Genomic DNA, 20,466 nt, shown 5'->3' on the forward strand with positions numbered 1-20,466 from the left:
AGACAAGTCCCAAAAACAACCTGCACCAAAAGACATGTACAATATATACAACAATATATACAAAAAATTTAAGCATGTAAACTCACCTACACAACCACCCCGAAACACAGAGGGGAAGGAGGGATTGGACTGCAGCAAGGGAATCCTCGAACATCTACATTTATGGTAGGTACAAAACTGTACTATGTTCTTCGCCTTCCTTGCTGCAGTCCTGACTATTGGGTAGAATCCCAAAGCAGAGGTAAGGGAGGCTGGCAAATTATAAAGTAGCAGGAGCTGACAACATGCCTTGTAAAACAGCTGTGGCAAAACCAGCCCTAGTCTTAGAGTATATAGGCAGGTGATAATGCCTAGAGAAAGTATGCACTGAACTCCAAGTCGCTGCTTCCAGAATATCCTTAGTTGCCACCCCCCTTAGAAATGCTGTTGAAGTGGCAGTAGCCCTAGTGGAATGAGGCCTAATCCCAGCTGGAACCTCTTTGCCATGATGGGAATAACAAAATGCAATGCAAAAGCCAATCCACCTAGAAATAGTTTGTTTTGACACAGGCTTGCCCTGTGAACTCAAAGCAAAAGAAACAAGTAACTGCTGAGACTGCCTAAAAGTCTTAGTCCTGCTCAAATAATAACGCAATTGCCTGTGTACATCTAAAGTGTGCAAAATCTTTTCCCCTTTATTTTGAGGATCTGCAAAAACGTAGGCAAATGAATAGTTTGGTTTAAAGCCACACTAGAAACCACCTTAGGCATAAAGGAAGGATTAGTGCGTAATGATACCCTGTCCTTATGGAAAATCAAAAGGGCTCTACTGCCATAAGGGCCTGCAACTCAGACACCCTTCTTGCAGAAGTAATAGCCAACAGAAAAGCAGTCTTCCATGATAAATATTTCAATTCAGCAGTAGCTGCAGGCTCAAAAGGTTGTAGAGTAAGTTTTTCCAACACAAAATTGAGATCCCAAGCAGGAGTAGGAGCTCTACGTGGGGTCTTATATTCTTTGCCCTCTAAGAAACTGCTTGAATAAAGGATGTGAAAACAAAGGTGGGTCACAATCATAGTGAGCTGAAATTGCTGCAGCATGAATCTTTATGGAAGAGAAGGACAAACCTTTGTCCAATAATTCAGTAAGATATTGAAGAGCCACACTTAAATTAGGCTCTGAAATCTCCAAATTCTTTGCTGTACTCCAAAATAAAAATCTCTTCCATTTTTCTGCGTACACTCTCCTAGTACTAGGCCTTCTAGCTTCCATAATTACATTTAAAACTTGTTGAGGAAGCTGAGACCTGCTGTGCTTCAACACAGAATATGCCAGGCTGTGAGATGAAGAGATTGAAGCTTGACATTGAGCAGATGTCCGTCCTTCTGAGATAACAGATGAGGAATCAGAGGTAAAGGCCATGGAGGCTTCTTTACAAGACTCCGTAGAAGTGGGTACCAGTGTTGCCGAGGCCAATCTGGAGCTATCAAAATCATCCTTGGCCTGTCTTGTCTGACTTTTAATAATACCTTTGGAAGAAGAGGCAGAGGTGGAAAGGCATAGACATGAAGGTTTTTCCAACTGAAAGACAGAGCATCCACTTTCCAAGCTGTGTGATGAAACCCCTTTGTGCAATACTTTGGCAGCTGGTGGTTTAGTGGAGAAGCGAACAGATCTATGTCTGGAGTTCCCCATGACACTGTCAATTTCTAAATACATGAAGATCCAGTTTCCACTGTGGGGATCCATGATTTGTCTGCTTAATACATCTGCTAGGAGTTCTGTGCTCCTGGCAGAAACCTTGCCTGAAGAGTTAGTTGCAGGCTTAACGCAGTCTCCCATAAAATCATTGCTTGCCTGCATAGAGGATAAGAATGTGTTCCCCTTGCTTGGTGATGTACCACATGACAGTTGTGTTGTCTGTTAGAATCAACACCTGCCCTGGAAGAAGTAACTCCTTGAAAGCCATCAATGCAAACTGGACTGCTAACATCTCCTTCATGTTGATATGTAGATGCTGTAGTCTGGCAGGCCACTTGTCTTGTATCCACTTTCCATTTAGATGAGCTCGCCAAGCAGTGTCCCAGGCATCTGTCGTTAAAATCTGACTCGCCTCTGGCGGGTCACAGAGAGTCCCTTGTTTAGGTGACATTCCTGAGCCCACCACAAGAATTCCTTTTGAAGGCAAGGTATTATTTGAATGACAGTGTCCAAATCTTGGCAGTGCTGTGTCCATACATTTTTGAGATACCATTGCAGCTTCCTCATATGCAGTTTGGCATTGGGAAGCACCAGAATGCAAGATGCCATGAACCCTAATGCTTGAAGGACTGTCCTTGCAGTCAGCACGGACTGATGAGATAGTTGATGGAAGTAAAATGACAGACTCTGTTGTTTGTCCGGGGTTAAAAAGGCCATCTGGGCTGCTGTATTCAGTCTCACACCCAGAAAGCACATGTCTTGAGAGGGTACTAGACTGGACTTTATTTCGTTCACAGAATACCCTAGGCATCTTAGCACTGCTATGACATATTCCAGATGCTGTAGAAGGTCTTCCTTTTCCTGAGCCAGAATCAGGCAGTCGTCCAAGTAAGGATAGATTTGAATGCCTTGAAGCCTGAAGTAAGCTATCACTGGAGCCAGAACCTTTGTAAATACTCTGGGCAGTAGATAAGCCAAAGGGCAATGCAGAGAACTGATAATGAAAATCTCAGTTCGAAACCGCAGATACTTTCTGCAACTTAGCCTTATAGGCACATGAAGGTAAGCTTCCTTGAGATCCAAAGTTACCATCCAGTGATCCTTGCCCAGCAGAGGTAACAGTTGCTGTAACGCCAACATCTTGAACTTGGGAATGTCCAGATAAGTGTTGAGGATAGATAAATCCAAAATTGGTCTCCACGTGTTCCCCTTCTTTGGTACTAGGAACAGGCGAGAATAAAATCCGAAGCCCCTTTCTGATACAGGGACTGGCTGAATGGCCCCTATCTGGAGTAACTGAGAGACTTGCTTGTGAGCCTCTTTTCTTTGTGGAGGAGGAACATCTGGCATGCCTTTGAAAGGGGGCATTGTGTGGAAATAAAATCTGTAACCGTGATGAATGATATCCAGCACCCATCTGTCTTGAGTGATTAAATCCCAATTTTCTTTGAAAAGAGACAATCTTCCTCCCAAAGGAGCTGCCAGACGAGAATCCACTGGCAGCTGAAAAGGCAGGTCATTGGTTCTGCTTACGAAAGGACTGACCCCTGCCCTCACCAGAAGTCTGAGCAGGTGAACTGTCTGATCTAGGCCTAAATGAACCTTGAGCCCTGCCCCTACCACGTCTAGACCTACCCCTAGACTGGGAACCATAAGCAGGATATGTCCACCCCTTAGCAGGCCAATTTCTACTAAACTTCGGAGGCTGCACCTGCAAAAAATCTTTAACAGTCTGCATAGACTTAGCCTTGTCCTCCATTTTCTTTAAAACTGCTTCTACAGGCGGTCCAAACAACACATCAGACTGTAAAGGAGCATCTAAAATCCTAGTCTTAACATGCTCAGCTAAATTCTGATCCTTCAACCAGGCATGTCCGAAGAACAGAACTAGTAGCAGCCACCCTCGAGGAGGCCTGAACAGCATCAAAACCACACTGCAAAGAATGCTTACCCACTTGTTCAGACACATGAACCAAATCCAGCAATTCTTTACACTCAGTACCTTCCGCCAAAGCATCCACCTTAGATTTCAATTGTGAAAGGAGATAATTCTGATATTTCAACATATGAAACTGACAATTCAACGCCCTCATGGCTAGAGTGGAAGAAGTATATACTTTCTTACCCCACCTATCCAAAGCCCTTGCCTCTTTATCAGAGGGTACAGGATTTTTAACCACAGAAGCTTTAACACCTTTAGGCCCCTGAGAAACAGTTTCTGGGTCCCCTAGGACTCTTAAACAAATACTTATGAACCCGGGCACCCTATAATACCTATCAGGCTTAACAGGAGCAGGAGGCAAGGAGTCAGGGTTTTTTCCCGTAAATCGCCGGGATTACATTCATCAATACCAGACAGTGCAGTCTCATATTTGTGTTCAGAAAGTGCATGTTTATGAAAAACCTGTTTTAACAACTAAGTGAATTTATGTAAAATTGTCCCTAATTTTGTGCCCTTTTTCCCTAATTATTTTGGGCTTTAAGAAACATGAGAAGGCAAAACATTGAGATACACTCCAATATATTTCTATATACACAGGTACATTCACATACATCTGTGCACACACACAGGTATACTATTCATCGGTGACAAAAAAAAGAATGAAACCTTGCAACCAAACAATCGCAAAGGCAAGCAATGCATTTACATTTGCTATCATCCATACACTAACCTGAAAAATTAGAAAACTAAACACAATTAAAAAAAAAAAAAAACTCTAAAGTAATGATCACAACACAAATGAGGGCTGTTCCCCTCCACCTCTAAATATTAATACCATAACCACTAATGAAAAAATAACTGTCTTGAGCAGCTCCATACAAAGTAATTAGACCAACTGTACCGCTATATTTTCACAAAAAAAATTAAATACATCTGGCTAAACATCTTTTCTTCATAATATACATAGAAGCACACTTTTACATATACACACACATATAATACAATATTAATATACTACACACACACACAAGTTTTAAGTCTTGTTGATGCCATATCTATTTTAAATAAAACAAAAGTTGCACCCATTTGATAATCATACTGAAATGTGAGAGTTGCAGTACAACATATACCAGTAAGGCAAAGCCATCTGGTTTACTGTATTCATGGACTCTCTGCAAACATTTTGGAGATTTATTGGTGCACAACTCAAGCTACTTTCAAATGAGTATAAAGATGTTTTTAGCTGTCTGACCTCTTGGGAGAAACTGGGTGATGCATCTTGCTCCTCCCAGACCTTGCTCTTCACCTTCACTTTCCCACTCACATGCTCCACCTCATCCTCATCTTCAGGACTCAGGCATTTCAACTTCTTTTTCAGTCCTTAGCCTACTTCGAATCTTCAGACAGCAATACGCTCTTACACTGTCTAAAATCAGAAGGAAAAATATGAAAATATATAAAAACAGAAACCCATGTACAGCTGACGTGGAGGAAGCTAAAAATAAAAACCTCAAACTGCTCTGTTATATCATTCATTTTACTTTCCCTTACTTCAAGTTAGAACCTTGTTATACTGTTACCAATATTTGCCCCTCTATACCCCTATCAAATTAAGGTCAATGCTCAAAATGCAGGAATTATGCCATCAATTTGGATTTGAAACTTCACTACAGTGGAATGCAAACAAGCACTCTGTCAATGGCAAACTTTGCACAGCTGTAACAAAAGGTATGAGCGTTCTTCCAGCGTGGGGAGAACTAACCACATTATGGTAGTTAGCATATTTTGAGAACCTTAAAAAATCTGTGCCAAAGTTTGAGGTCAAAATTCCTGCCTGTATCACAAGACTATATTGGTAAAGACAGACACATACTCCCAACAATTGTGTGTTTTGTCCCCTGTATGTACACTTTTTGTAACCTGACATAGCGAAAAAGGTAGTCAAAACATTGTTGTCTTACTCAGAAGGACATATTACACAGCACAGACATTCCTCCCAAGGGATTCCATAGGTTACTTTTGGGAAAGGACACTGGAAAGAGCTGATAGTGTTCATAGAATGCTGTCTATCTGAACACACAAATGTTACAAATGTAACTCCTTTCTAGACTTATCCCCCCTTTCAAGGTGGAGCAGGCATAAGTGACACCCAGCCACAATCCAGTTAAAATTTGAAAAATTATATTACAATCAAAATAGTGAAGCATTTCCAAAGTGTTTGATAAATGACCAGTAGCTTCAAGTTATGTTTTATCCCCAAAATTTCTGCATAAACTACTTAGAATTTGGATAAGTGAAAATGTATTTCTAAGCCATCGGTGATGGAGCTATGAAAGAAGGGGTAAAATAGCACCACATACTGGGGAACTGAAGCAGCAGCAGCTCTGTCTGGAAACCAAAAATCACATCAAAATGGCAGCCCCTGTGATATCAGCACAAACACGGTCAGAGAGAACTTTCCACTGACACAGTCAAAAGAACAACTCCACTCCAAATTGTAAGAGGCAAAAAATGCCAGTGTAACTTTGATGAGGCACTGCCTCTAAAGTTTCATTTTACATGTTAAAGAGCACCTTCTTGCAGGGATGGTTTAATTGTGAAAATATATACCTTAAATGGAAGAAATTAAGCAAGCTCAACTTGAAGATGAAAATGATGCAACAGACTAGAAATAACTTCATGGAGATTTAAATGGCACAACCACATACTCCAACCAAAAAATACTGGAGGATATTTAAAAAATATTGCAAGAAATGCTATGTATACTTTAACATATTAAATTAAAACAAATTTCCTTGCAATATGTTCCCTAAACTAATGATTTCAAATATTCTAATGAAAACAATATTGCAAAATGTACTGGGTAAATCATACAGCAGTTAAATGACAGCTGTTTTATGCCTGAACAAGGACAATTAACCTACAAAGTTTTAATCTTCAATTACTAAATATAAAGTAACATTGAGAGAACTTAGTGTGTGTGCACGTTGCAAAGGCATTTATAGATATTGTCGATGTTAAGCATTTACATACTGCAAAATGTATTACTGGTTATCTATGCAAAGACTTGTTTTTGCTTAGCAGTTCCCCACAGTTGATAAGCTTCTCCCAGTTCCTCTCCTTGTTCACACATCTACGGGACCAGCATTGGCTTCCCCTGGGCTAAACATGACTTCAAGGATCTTGCAGCAAGGTCACACCGCTACCGAAGAGTGTTTTCACTTGTTTTCCCACCCCCACATGCATGCATTCAGTACTGCATTCCAAAAGTGAAAAGTGTAAAGGGCATCAGATCTGAACTTCCTTTCTCTCCCACAATGGGTTGACATTGGCAAGATGCTTTGCCTACCCAGAGACAGCACCTTGTGACGGTTTCTCCAGTGTTCAGGAAGGAAACCAAACCTCAGTGGGCCCAAAGAATGCACACCTCCATACTCTCCCCAGGATGGGTACACCCACACCCATCCACCTCCCCGGCCAGTGCCTCAAACACAAGAGTCACAAACTGAAAACAGATCTGGGCTGCAGTCAGGACTTGACCCCTCTATACCAAGGCAGTGGAAATTACTTGCATAAAAAGAACAAATTGGGCCATATTTAGAAGAATAAAAGTACTGTCCTGTCTTCCCTACTACTGACCCAACTCCTTCCTAATTGAGACATAAAAAAGCCATCTGATGGGCCTTAAATCACAACCAGGACTTTCCTTAAGATGAGCGTGAATAGATAAGTACCCATTTATAAATGCCTGAATTAGGTAGGACTCACAGTGGCTCGGGGGGGGGGGTCTAACCACCCCACAAGCAGTCTTTGTTTGTTCATTAATAGCACACAATGTGAACATAAGATGGCCACTGGGCAGGACAGAATCAGAAAGATCATTCTACAAAGTAAAGGTTTGTGCTTCTTCTTAGGGAGATGGCTTTGACTTTGAGCACAACTTTCAGGAAAGTTTTGGAAAACACATTCCTTTTACATCAAGCTCCTCAGTGAAAGTGGACAGAAGGTATGCGGAGATGGACCAAGAACCTCTGAGTCTTCTTGTACAGAGGTTTCACAGGTATGGTTATGGAAGATTTACACTAGTGACATACCACAACTTGCTCAGTCCAAAAGTACAACCAGATAACTTTGGCCCCTCATTCTATTGGTACATGCAATAATGAATATAAAGTAAAAACAAACCAAGTATAAAATGGCTGAAAACTTTATTGACTTCAGTCACAGTGACACAGTTATACTTTATTCATCCACTGTGTGGCCGTTGTCATCTGTGTTTTTATTTTACTGAATATAAAAGTAAAAAGCAACACAATAATGCTGATGGGTTGACTATATTACCAGTTAAAGAATCCTAAAGACCTCAGCATTAACATTCCACTATGGTAACACTACATATCTAACAGTTGAAAACATGAATATCATATGTGCGTATTAGGAAAAACACTACATTGACAAGACTATTACCTGATGGCAAAAGGATGGCTTAAACTTGACAAGATCTTAAAAAATGACAGTGTCTTCCATCTTGCCTTCACAGTAAAGCAACACTTTACTGAGTGGATGGGGGGGGGGGATTCCTGAAAAGCCATGGTAGGGGATGAAGAAAGATATTACAAGAGACATCTTACTATCATGACAATGAAGTAAGTCTCTGACATTATGATAAAGAAATAGCAACAGGTCAGTGGATGATTCAGTGTCAAATGGTACAGAATACATCAGTACATCTGCACCCCTGTAAATGATCTAGTGCATCACAGCACTACATGAATGCCTACTTTTTTTTTTCTTTTACTGACCCTTCTCATGCCTTTCTCCTAGCAGTTGATGCACATTCATTCAATTTGGCAACAACTGATTTATATGAAGTCCACCATTCGGGGGGATGCACTTTTGAGGACAATGCTTGTAGGAGTAGGGTCATCTGAGCAAACAGAGTGACAAAAGACCACAATTTTCAATGGAACTCTGAAGTCAGACAGTATAAAGCATTTTATAGCTGCATCTCAGTATTCGCCACAAAAACAAACAAAAAAATGGTGCAAGAATTTAAAGCTATGAGCTTTACAGCCCAAACAGTAAGCAACATGAAAAGGATAACTGTTCGTTACTGCAATGAAATGCTCTACTCACGGCTACACTGGGACACTTGCCAAGTATAATCATCTGTTTGCCTACATTTAGGATACACCAACTGAGCCAACAAAGCCCCTTTTTCTACAGAAGCTCAAGGAGAAAAGCTTCATATATATATATATATATATATATATATATATATATATATATATATATATATAGAGTATTTAACACAACTTAAAAGCAAGACATGTATAAAACACTGACAAATACATGCAGGCTGGAAACCTGTTTGAGAAGCTTAGTATAGAAATGATGCATTTTAATACCTGATACAAGATGCAGTGACTGAGTAGGCATTGTGACAATAACAATTGACTGTACAAACATACAAACTAGCTGTAGCTGCTCAAGTATACATTTACTGAAAGTGTATTTCTAGTTTAGACAGGATGCCAGAACTGTACACTTTTTAGATGTGTACAAACCAGGTTCAACCAGCACAGTTTCTGTGTGAAAGCAATTTGAGATGCTTGCTCATCAGGTAACTGAAATGGGACAAACCGTTCTCCCAAGTGCCATTATCTCTCAGTTTATGATACAAACAAGTACTCATGCTGCCTTTGTTCGGTCTTGTGACTAATACGTTTTGCCATACATCAGTACGCATCAGCAAGGACTACTGAAATGAATAATGTCACCAAGGCCACAAAGGTGCTTGGCCTCAACCACTAAAGTAATCCGAATCATCTTTACTGATCAAACCTAACATGCGAGCTACAGCCTGATTGCCTGGAACCAGCAGCAAAGGCAGATGAACTTTAACAACTAGTGGTCTACTCAACAATAGTTAAGCATGCCAATGCACGACAAGAGAGGAAATAACATCCCCACAGCATGAGCCATGGAAGAACATGTGCTCCAGTACATAATGCAGACCCAAGAACAGGTGTTCCAGTAACAAATGGCAAAATCAGTCCTCTCAGAACATGTTGAAAAAAGCAGACACTTAACAGCATGGGGGGGTTCAAAGTGAAATGCCACTTCGTACAGAACACAGTACTGAAAATTTACAAACATGCCATTATGGAAATGTAGAAGCCAATGAAACTGCTAAGATGCTATCTTAAATGCTGCAGAATGCTCAAGAGTACACTTTTCAAATTTCTAAACCAAAATTAAAAAAACAAAACTGTTGCTTATAGGTACAAATACGTCCCACAGAAAAACATAACTCTAACAGAATGTTTAAGTCTACAGTCTACTACTAGGATTAATTGTTCATATGTTTCAGAATGGGATATTCTTCAGGAACTGAATGCAAGTGGGAGAATATGCATCATGTGCATCCCCAACTGCATGTGTGCCTGTGAGGGGCAATCACTTCATAACAACTGCAGAGCAAATAAAGCCAAGTCAGCAACATTTGTGACGCCACTGCCAAACTACAGCTGTATGCAAATAAACTCTAGGAAACAAAACAAAAGGAGGGGAGAGCTGCTACAGCGGAAACTCTTTTTCAGTTTGATATTACAGAACAAGACATAGCACTTTAATACTGAATTACCTTACTTGCGTAGGAAATGTAACACAATGTGCTCACGTACAAATCTGTACAACATGCTAACAGCTCACAGAAAACAAATTTATAACATTTAAACATTAGTCTGGGTCTATTTTTTTTTCACTAATCTGAAACCTGTCACCAATTACTCTGTTTTAGTTTAGTAAATATTCATACTTTATGCCTATCCTCCCTCTCATGCTGCTGAACTTTGTTTGCAAAATCCATCAAACTGGGAAACACAAAAGGTGCAAGTAACCATTAGTGATCAGTTAGCCTAACTTTACCAGTCTGGGTTAAGAGTTTTTTTTTTTTTAAACTGGCCTACCAAGTCTTTCTTCACTATTAGGGAAAACTTATTTGTCAGCCATAAATGCGGTCTGCTAGCATGGTGGGAGGGTAGAATGAGGAGTTATTAGCTACACTGTATATCATCCAATGTGGCAACTATAACACTAAGTCATACAACTCTGTTAGAAGGAAATTATATGTACTGTGGAAGCTAAGGAGTACTTTGCACTATTTCATCTAACATGTTGCTCTTCATTCTTTCCCACAGACATGGAGAGGATGTTTAACAAGTACACACACATTTTAAAGGACGCATTACGAAGTTAGAAGAGTAAGAAAGCGTGTAGAACAAGCTCATGTTTCAGCTGGCATACAATCAGCATGGTGTAATTAACCTTAAAGGGGTGCAGTCTGTGCTCGACAATGGTAGAACCTAAATGCTACACAAATTCAAGAGCCAATATTAACATCCAAAGCAGAAGTACTGGTATCTCAAACACAAGGAATCCCCCCAACATGGACTGTAGTGACACTCAGGGAGATTTTACAGATGAACTTGAAATACAGAAACACACATTGGCTCTTGAGTTGGCCAATTCCTGCACCATATACCATTTGTGTCAATGTCTCACCTTCAGTAAACCCACAGCTTACGAGCAGCTTAAAGCCATAACCATCTCTGATGCCCTATGTACTCTCTCAAGTCAACGGCAGCCATAAATCCAAGAACATGCAGCCTGTAGCAGCACATTTACATTTTTCTCCCCTCCCTGCACCTGACTGACTTTTAGCTGCCACCTCATTCAGCATGCCTTAGTCTCCCCCAGGCTCAATCCAATCCACATCAGGGACTAGTGAAAAGATAAAGGACACTGATGCAGTGTCATACTGCTGCCAACAATGTGCCCTACCCCCTCTTCCACCCTCACAACAGCCTTACAGGCTTCCACAAATGCTGCCTATGAAAAGAACTTGCACTCTTCCATGGTGCACAGCCTCCTAACCAAACAGGCAAGTGCTTGCAGCATACAGCTCACCCTGCTCTTAATACTGTAATGAGCTTAGGTAGCCTTCTTCACTATATAATAAAGGAGATGGCATAAGTTGCTCAATCCCAATCCCCTCCCCATCTGGCTCCCCCAGCCTCAGCGCTGCCAGTTAATCCAAGACCATCTAGAGGACAAGAAGGGCTTTATCAATCTGTGCCACAGGTCCTGACCAAATTCTCCAGTCCCATAGGACATTAAAAGCAGATGGAAGCAGTATGACCACCAGTATACGAATGAAGAATGCCCTACAGAAGTTACACAGCCCCAGACAAAGCTAGGGTGAAAGACGAGCCCCTCCTCGACAGGGAAAGCAGCAGATTCCAATGACAGGATGGCCGTTATGCTCAATATGTTGGGTGAGTTGATAGAAAAGTGGATCCAGAATCTATTCACAGTAGTATGGAGTGAAAGGAATATCAGAGATTACTGGAGAATATGCATTCTAGTGCCAGTGTACAAGAACATAGGGAACATTGATATTTGCAAACAGTACAGAGGTATCAAACTCCTGTTACACTGCCATGAATGTACTGGGTGGAGTGACTGGTAAGTGGACATTCACTTTTCACATTTGTTTACAATACAAAGAAAAATGGCAGTGTGGAATCAAACTGGGATGCAACATAACAGACTCAATGTTTTCAGAGACGCACAGTGGAAAATAAGTTAGAGATGCAGAGTGTGTCAAACTGGGCATTCCCACACCTGGGGAAAGCATATGACAAGATTCCAAGAAAACTATAAACCATCCCAAAAACAGGATTAATGCTTGAAAACTAGTGCAAGAAATCACCGAAGAACGTCCCATAAAAACATACTCTTTAATGCTAATAAAAACAAAGCCAAAAATGTTGACAATATAGTAAACGTACATGTGCTTTTGGGATTTAATTAGAATAAATGAATTTAATTACTTTAACAATTTATATAATTAAAGAAAATTAAATCACATGACTTATCTCCACCAAGCAACAAACACACAATTAACTTACTAAATAGACAGTCCAAGTTCACAGACAGGCAAAACCAGTATTAAAAACAGTACTAAACTGACAAAAAAAACTTTGTTGTGAAAATATTGATGTAAGCACTCATTTACATATTAATGCTGGCCAATATAAAAGTACAAAAAAATGATGTTTTTTGTTAAAAACATTAATAAACTAATCTAAGTTGTAATACTGATTTATCTGTCTACGAACTTTGACTATCTGTTCACTAGTTAGTTAATCGTGTGTTGGTTGATTGGTGGAGACAAGTTATGTGACTTTTATTTTTTTAATTATATAAGTTGTTAAAGTAATTAGATTCATTATTTTCTGATGAAGTCCCAAGTAGTTCAGGGACAGTAAAGTACACATACTTTTATTTTACTGTGCTCAAAGTTTTTGGCTTTGTTTTTATTGGCATCAAAGAGTGCATTTTTATAGGATGTTCTTCAGGGATTTCCTTTGTTGGTTTTAGAGCAGTAATCCTGTTTTTGGGATTCTAAGGAAGCTGATTTAGGCAATCTTGCAATTGTTCAAAAGTCCCAGAAACAGTGGAAGAATTTATGTAGGTAATGTATAAGGACCCAATGACTCCAGTATGAGGGGCTCCCAGTGGGACTGGGTGTTGAGGTTCAGTTCTAGCCCACTTTTCTTCATACTGGAAACTTCAACTACTCCTCCATCAACTAGGAAAACTACATGAGCACCAATACACTGACCCAACGGTTCCTGAAATTCATCAGTTCCAATGCCCTGACCAGCTCATTCTGACCCCCACTAGAGCAAGCAACATCTGTCACCTGGTTATTACTAACATGGGCAACCGTTGCCCTACACCAATAGTCAATCCCTCACTGGTCAGATCCAACCATAAATCACCATGGAAATGCACATCTCACCCACACCCCCTGCAAAAGTAACCACCTTGAAAAACTTCTTCAAAGCTGACTTTGGACTCCTAAAAAAAGAGGTGGCTAACTTCACGGCACCCATGTCAATGGAAAATAGCTGCATGACTGCCGAATCATACACCAATGCACTGTACGAACATGTACATAAATGCATGGAACTAGCTATACCCCAGCTATACCCCAACAGAACCAAGATGCTCTCCTCAAAAAAAAAAAAAAGGAAGCCAATTTGGTGGTCCCCTGCCATTAAAAAAACTGTACAACAGAAGAAACTGTTGCAGAAAATGTGAAGTCCCAAGATTGGAAAAACTCCCTTATTAGCCTCAAGAAAAAGTTGAGATCCCTCATTAAATCCTCTAAAGCCAGCTATGAAGGCAGAATTGTAGCAGACACTAAGAACAATCACAAAGCCTTTTATATTTATATTAAGAACCTCCACGGCAATACCAAGATGTGCTCCGAGTTACTGCACAATGTCTACCTCCTATACTGAACCAACACATATTGCCAACATACTGGCAGACAGATTCAGTGCCAACTTTACCCCCCCCCTTTCAAGGGCCAATCACAATACTGGAAGAATGCCGGGCACCTAGCATTACTGCAGCCCAGGTTAAAGTTGCATTGTCCAAGGCCAAGAATACAGTTTCCATGGGACCCAATAATATCCCTTGGCTGTGTTCTACATGTACTACAAAGTGAAGTGGCACCACATCTGTGTGCCCTGTTCAGTCACAGCTTCACCTCAGGCTTTGTCCATACCGAAAGGTACGCTGCTAAATTTAAAATGGGTGGCGGAAGCCAAACACATTCTGGCTAGGCTTATAAATGCCCTAGGGCAGATAGCCTAGTATGAACCTATGCTACAGTCATCCCTCTCCATAATGGGGGAGTGACTACAGACCCTGGAATTATCGCCCCATTAGCCTGACCAGTCTGATATGCAAAGCTATGGAGCGCATCATGGACCTGAATAACAAAGATACAGGAAATCTTCAAACTCTGGACCCCACGCAGTTTGGCTTTGTGAAAGGGAAATCATGCCTGCTCAACCCGTTGACTTCTTTGAGTCAGTCACCAGGGCTGTGGATGAAGGTAAGGCATTACTTATAGCCTACCTCGATCTGGCCAAGGCCTTTGATACCATTCCTCACTCGGGGAATTATTGATAAACTCACCAAACTAGGCATCAACCCCTATATTACTAGGAGGGTTGCAAATTGGCTCACAGACAGAGCACACAGCGTGAAAGTAGCGAACTCAGTGTCAGACTGCCGACCAGTCATGAGTGGAGTCCCACAGGGATCAGTCCTGGGTCCTCTCCTGTTCGGCATCTACTTCTCAGAAGTCCAGGCCTGTTCGGCATCTACTTCTCAGAAGTCCAGGCCAACACAAAGGGACTATGGCTGACCAAGTTCGCAGACGACTGCAAGCTGGGAGCCATTAATAACTCCCCAAGTGATGCAGACATCCTGCAGAAAGGCCTCATTGAGACCAATGACTGGTGTCGAAACTATGGCCTTAAGCTTAACGCCAAAAAATGCGTCTTCATCCTTATTGGTTAAAACTCAGTTCCCACTAACTACCACATCAATGGGAGCCCACTGAACACTGAAGGCGTTATAAGAGATCTGGGGGTGCAGCTTGACAGCAACCTCTCCTTCGACCACTGCATTGCCACTGTGGTCAGAAAGTCTTTCTATGTGGCACATCTCATTACCAAGGGTTTTGCATCCAGGAAGAAAGAGGTTCTCTCTCTCTACTCTTCCCTCATTATACCAATCATAGAGTATAATGCTCCATTTGGCATGTAACTCACTAGACACCAGCTAGAGAGGCCACAGAAGTACCTTATGAGGAGGATCCTAGGTATTAAACACATGTCCTACATGGACAGACTCAAAAGATTCCAGCTATTCTGTCTCATATCGCCTACTTAAGATGTGATCTTTGCTTGACTTACAAAGCCATGTCTGACCCAGCTCCGTTAGAAATGCTACATCTAAAGAAATCTCAATCCCTCCGCACCACATGCTCCAGAGACCTCAACCTCATTACCACAAACAGAACATGCTGGAGGGACAGGTTCCTCACCCAGAGACTACCCATGCTCTGGAATGGACTTCCCATACATGTCAAGCAGAGTACCTCGCTGTTCCTCTTCAAGAGAAATCTTGATGAGGAGATGGGTAATAGAAAGTTCTCCCTGGGGATCACTCCAGTGGCTCTACTTGATAGAGGCACTAGGAACTAACGTCGTGTGGCACAATGCCAGGGCACTTCTATGGGCTAGACTTGTAAAGTCTCCAGGGCCATTAGCCTAGTACACACGTATGAGCCTATTAGTACACAGGTTGGAAGACAGAGATCAGCTAAGCTACTATATGCAGAAGATGTGGCATTATAAACAGAGTCTTAAGAACTTCATCAAATGCTAAGGGAACACAATGCAAAACTAAAAGCATATAGGAAGAAACTGAGAACAAACAAAACAGTTGTCACAGAAGCAAATAGGGGAATTGGAAAAATATGAAAAATGAGATGTGGAACAGGTAAACGGCTTCAGGTATTTGGAAGTGATGTCTGAGAAAGGAAGTCTGAATAAGGTCAAAGCTAGAATCAGAGAGACCTCAGACAACTGGCTCAAAGTGTCAGGGGTAATGTATTTCAGAAGAATGCCAAAGAAGCTGAAAAGTAAGGTGTACAAAACAGTGGGGTAAACCCGTATTACTATATGGTACAGAAACAAGGGCAGTGAAGGCAGAGCAGTTGAGAAAGCTAGAGATAATGGAGATGAAGTGCTTGAGACAGTGATAGGATGCACACTGCATGACAGCTGAAGAAATGAGGACATTAGAGCAAAAGCCCATGTAGCAACAACTGCAGAGAAGGTCAAAGAAAGCAGATTATGGTGGAATGGGTACATGTGCAGGAAAAGCAGGAGTCAATCTGGTAAAGATATAGGACAAGCAGGAAGAAGTCAAAGAGAAACAGCAGCATCCAACAAACTGATAGCTGCCTTGTGTAACAGAAGACCTGTGATGCTCCGACATGTCTGTCATAGCACTGAATTCAGAGATGTGGAGGCAATCAACTCCCTGACGTCCTGTAAAAAAAAAATGGAGAGAAGGGGGTTGTGATGATGATATGGCTATTCTCATTATACTCAACTGTTTTTTTTGAAAACAGACAGCTAAACAATGAACAGGAACAAAAACATTTTCTGATATCATGGCAGGGTTTAAAAAATACTTACTTTCCACTCTTGGATTCTCCTTTTCCTCTCTCCACAGGTGGTGACATGGCACTAGACCCGTGCTTTCTCTTTCTTGGCCTTCCTGGGCCTCTTCTTGATGAGCTTCTACTCTTCTCATCCCGCTTACTGTCCCTGAAAACCAACACAAACCTTAAGTTCAGCATTATGCTAGCAATCCTGTGCCAGCTCTGCTGCATTAACAGCAAATGTCTGACAACAGTATTTTAACTTTGGACATTTACTCAGGATATTACATTAGAAGTAACATTCCTAAGACAAAGGTCAGTTTTTACTGCGATAGCCAGTGCACATTACTTGCCAACCCAGCAAATACAAAGCCACAACAGTCAAGAAACCCTTCTATGTGGCAAACCGCATTACTAAGGGCTTTTCATCCAGAAAAAAGGAGGTCATTGTCCCACTGTACTCATCCCTCATTAGACCCATTATAGAATAGAACGCCCCATTTGGTATGTACCTCTCAAGACACCTGCAAGAACTGGAAAGGCCGCAGAAATACCTCACTAAAAGAATCACAGGCCTAAAGCAGATGCCCTATGCTGACCGCCTTAAAACAATCCAGCTATACTCATGTTCTTCGTGTTTCACTGTTGCAGTCATTACATTTGGGTAATCTGCTGACAGGTTGCCCTCAGTCGGCCTGAATTCCAAAGTCTTGGGTCCTGCGTCGGCTGTTGTGTTCCCTTCCATGACGTCAGGGGGTATAAAACATGCAGCAGACGCAATTTTCTTTAGTCTTTCTTGCCGCGCGGTGCCCGAAACAGAAGCATTTCGCAAGTACCAGTCGGCCGACTACTGTAATATTCGAGTTTGAGTTTCAGAACTGAAGTCTTCACTAAAGCTAAGTACCCCGTTGGGGAAACTTTTTTCTTGCTTTTTACCAATGTCAGACAAAGTTAATAATTGTATTACTTGTGGGAAGCAAATATCTCAAAGATTTCCATTTATACTGTATTCCTTGCCTAGGCCCTGATCACAATGTGCCTGGCTGTCAGTTTTGTGCTAGATTTAACCAACGCACTATACAATGTCAGTATATTTTTGCATCTAAGTATTTTGGAAACAGATTTAACTACCCAGAAATGTCATCGGTCAGCAATCCAACTACAGGAGTACATAAAAAAAGGCAAAGAAAAGGACAGAAAAAGGCAGTCGAGATCCAAAACAGACAAAGCTTCTCCTAAGCCAGTTGCCGGTTCGCTGGTACTCAGTGAGGCGCTTTCGCAGCCCCTGATACCCACTACCTTCAAGTCGCAGGCCTCTACCGACACCGATGTGGAGTCCGGCATGCCGCAAGATACTCAAGGTATTGGACTGACGGATGCATCTCCCTCGGATGGGTCTGGAACCGCTGAGCAGTCACCGGCTTCTAAGGGTGTATTCAGACCTCAACATTTATATATCAAACCGACGAAAGCTGCAAAACCAAAGGCAAAGGCATCTTCTAAAACTAAAAAACCGACACCTGAGCCACGTGCACAGGCCTCTATGCCTAAAAAACAGATGATCAAAATGGCTGAAGACCTTATTACCTTGATCAGGGGTACCCATCCCCCTCCAGATAAGAGGCCTAGGCAAGAGACTGACTATGAATCTTCAAGATCAGGTTTCTATTTCTTCTGATTCCTCTTCTGATCAGGAATTATCTTTACCTCCCTATGAGGATTCTGATGCTGAGGAGTCTATTCCATCTGCATCTCCTCCTGAGGATTATTCATTTGGAGAAACCTTGCATGCTTTGAGGGAGCATTTTCACTGGGAGAGTCAAGACTTCTAGGAATCAAAAAAGAGGCTCAGGGATTTCCTTCTTCTCCCTCAGCACAAGCCTTTAGCCATTCCCCCTGTTTTAGACATTGTGGATGATGTGTTCTCTGAGTCAAAAGCCTGACCCCTGAGACTCTTTACCTCCGGCTCCCAGTAAGCCTGACAGATATTACAGGGTCCCTGACTCTCATAATTTTTTATTTAGAAACTCTGCTGCTGATCCTGAAACTATTTCACAGGGTCCAAGGGGAGTTAAGGCCTCAACAGCAAAAAACCCTACCCCCTCCGACAGAGATTCAAGGGCAATGGACAGATGGGGAAAAAAGGTTTATACATCTGCAACTTTGGCAATCAGGGCCTTAAACTGTCAATTTCATATGCTTAAGTACCAACAACATGTTATGGGATTGCTGAAACAGAAAATGATGTTGATTTCAGAATGTGCAGAAAATAAAGAATTGCAGGAATTATTGCATGCAGCTGAACAAGTTGGAAAGCATACTTTGCAATGTGGTTTTGATTCATTAGAGGCCTCCTGCAGGGCCGCAGTTACTGGATCTGTGATTAGGAGGCATGCCTGGTTAAAGGAACAAAATTTGCCTGGTCATGTTAAAGCTAAATTGCTAGATGCACCTTTACAGCATGATTCTCTGTTTGGTATTAAGGCAGAAGAGGTTTTAAAGAAAATGGAAGACAAAGCTAAGTCTATGCAAACTGTTAAAGATTTCTTAAAGTGCAGCCACCAAGATTCAGTAGACACTGGCCTACAAAAAATTGGTCCTTTCCTGTGTCAGACAGAGCTCAAAGGGGCAAATCCGGACGCCCAAAGGGTTCCAGGTACCAGGTTTAAGACTCATATAGGTCAAAGCAATGGGGCGCATCCACCTCCAAATCTGGAAGAGATTAAGCGCAAACCTACAGAAAGTAATTCCAATGACTTCCCTCTGCCTACACCAAGCACTTATCTTTTGGCAGCACCCATAGGGGGAAAATTAGCACTTTTTGCTCAAAATTGGCAGTTAATAACCCAGGACAAATGGGTACTAAACATCGTATCACAGGGATACAGATTCCATTTCCACACTCTGCCAATGACAAATGGATGGCCAGATCTGCCAAAAAAAACACAAAACAATGGGCAGAGCCACAGAAACAGGTTTCGTCCCTCATGGATATGGGGGCCCATTCAGACAGTACCAGAAAAGGAAAAAGGACAAGGTTTTTACTCAAGACCGTTTTTGGTACCCAGAAAGGACAAGGCCTGGCGGCCAGTACTGAATTTATCGATTTTGAACACATACCTGGACATTCCAAAATTCAAAATGCTCACTTTACAACAGCTTCTGCCCATGCTAGGCAAGAATGCTTGGCTGGTGACTTTAGACCTAAAAGAGGCATACATGCATGTTCCAATAAGACAGTCTTGCATAAGATCAATCAGATTCAAGGCTGGCTTAATGCATTACCAATTCTCTGCACTGCCCTTTGGCTTATCTACTGCGCCCAGGATCTTTACAAAGTGCCTGGCACCAGTAATTGCATTCTGCAGACAAAGTAGTATTCAAATATATCCTTACTTGGACGACTGTCTCATTCAAGCAGAGAACAAGGACACTCTTCTACGACACCTGGTGTTTGTGAAAAGGCTTCTAACATGCCTAGGGTACACAATAAACAAAAAGAAATCGCAACTGGTACTCTCTCAAAAGATAACATTCCTGGGTGCAAGCTTGAATACAACTGCCCAGATGGCTTACCTCACGCCAGACAAAGGCAACTGACTACTTACTTCAAACTGATGGCAACAAAAACCCAGTCTTCTGCAAGACAAACTCTGCAGGCTCTGGGTTTCATGGCATCCTGCATCCTACTAATTTCCATATGCAAGACTGCATATGAGGAAACTTCAATGGTACCTAA

At 41.6% G+C, this 20,466-nt stretch overlaps 1 protein-coding gene across 1 annotated transcript in view; it reads right to left on the reverse strand.

Annotated features, from left to right (window-relative positions):
* The window catches only part of TNRC18 (trinucleotide repeat containing 18), a 725,141-nt gene that overhangs the window by 314,338 nt on the left and 390,337 nt on the right, over positions 1 to 20,466 (reverse strand). Inside the window, exon 11 of the mRNA XM_044088920.1 lies at positions 16,762 to 16,893. Coding sequence (XP_043944855.1) covers positions 16,762 to 16,893 — 132 coding nt within the window. The remainder of the gene's footprint in view (positions 1 to 16,761; positions 16,894 to 20,466) is intronic.

Source organism: Protopterus annectens, chromosome 12.part0 (assembly GCF_019279795.1).
Source record: "Protopterus annectens isolate FY-2018-M chromosome 12.part0, PAN1.0, whole genome shotgun sequence".
NCBI classification, from domain to species: domain Eukaryota; kingdom Metazoa; phylum Chordata; order Ceratodontiformes; family Protopteridae; genus Protopterus; species Protopterus annectens.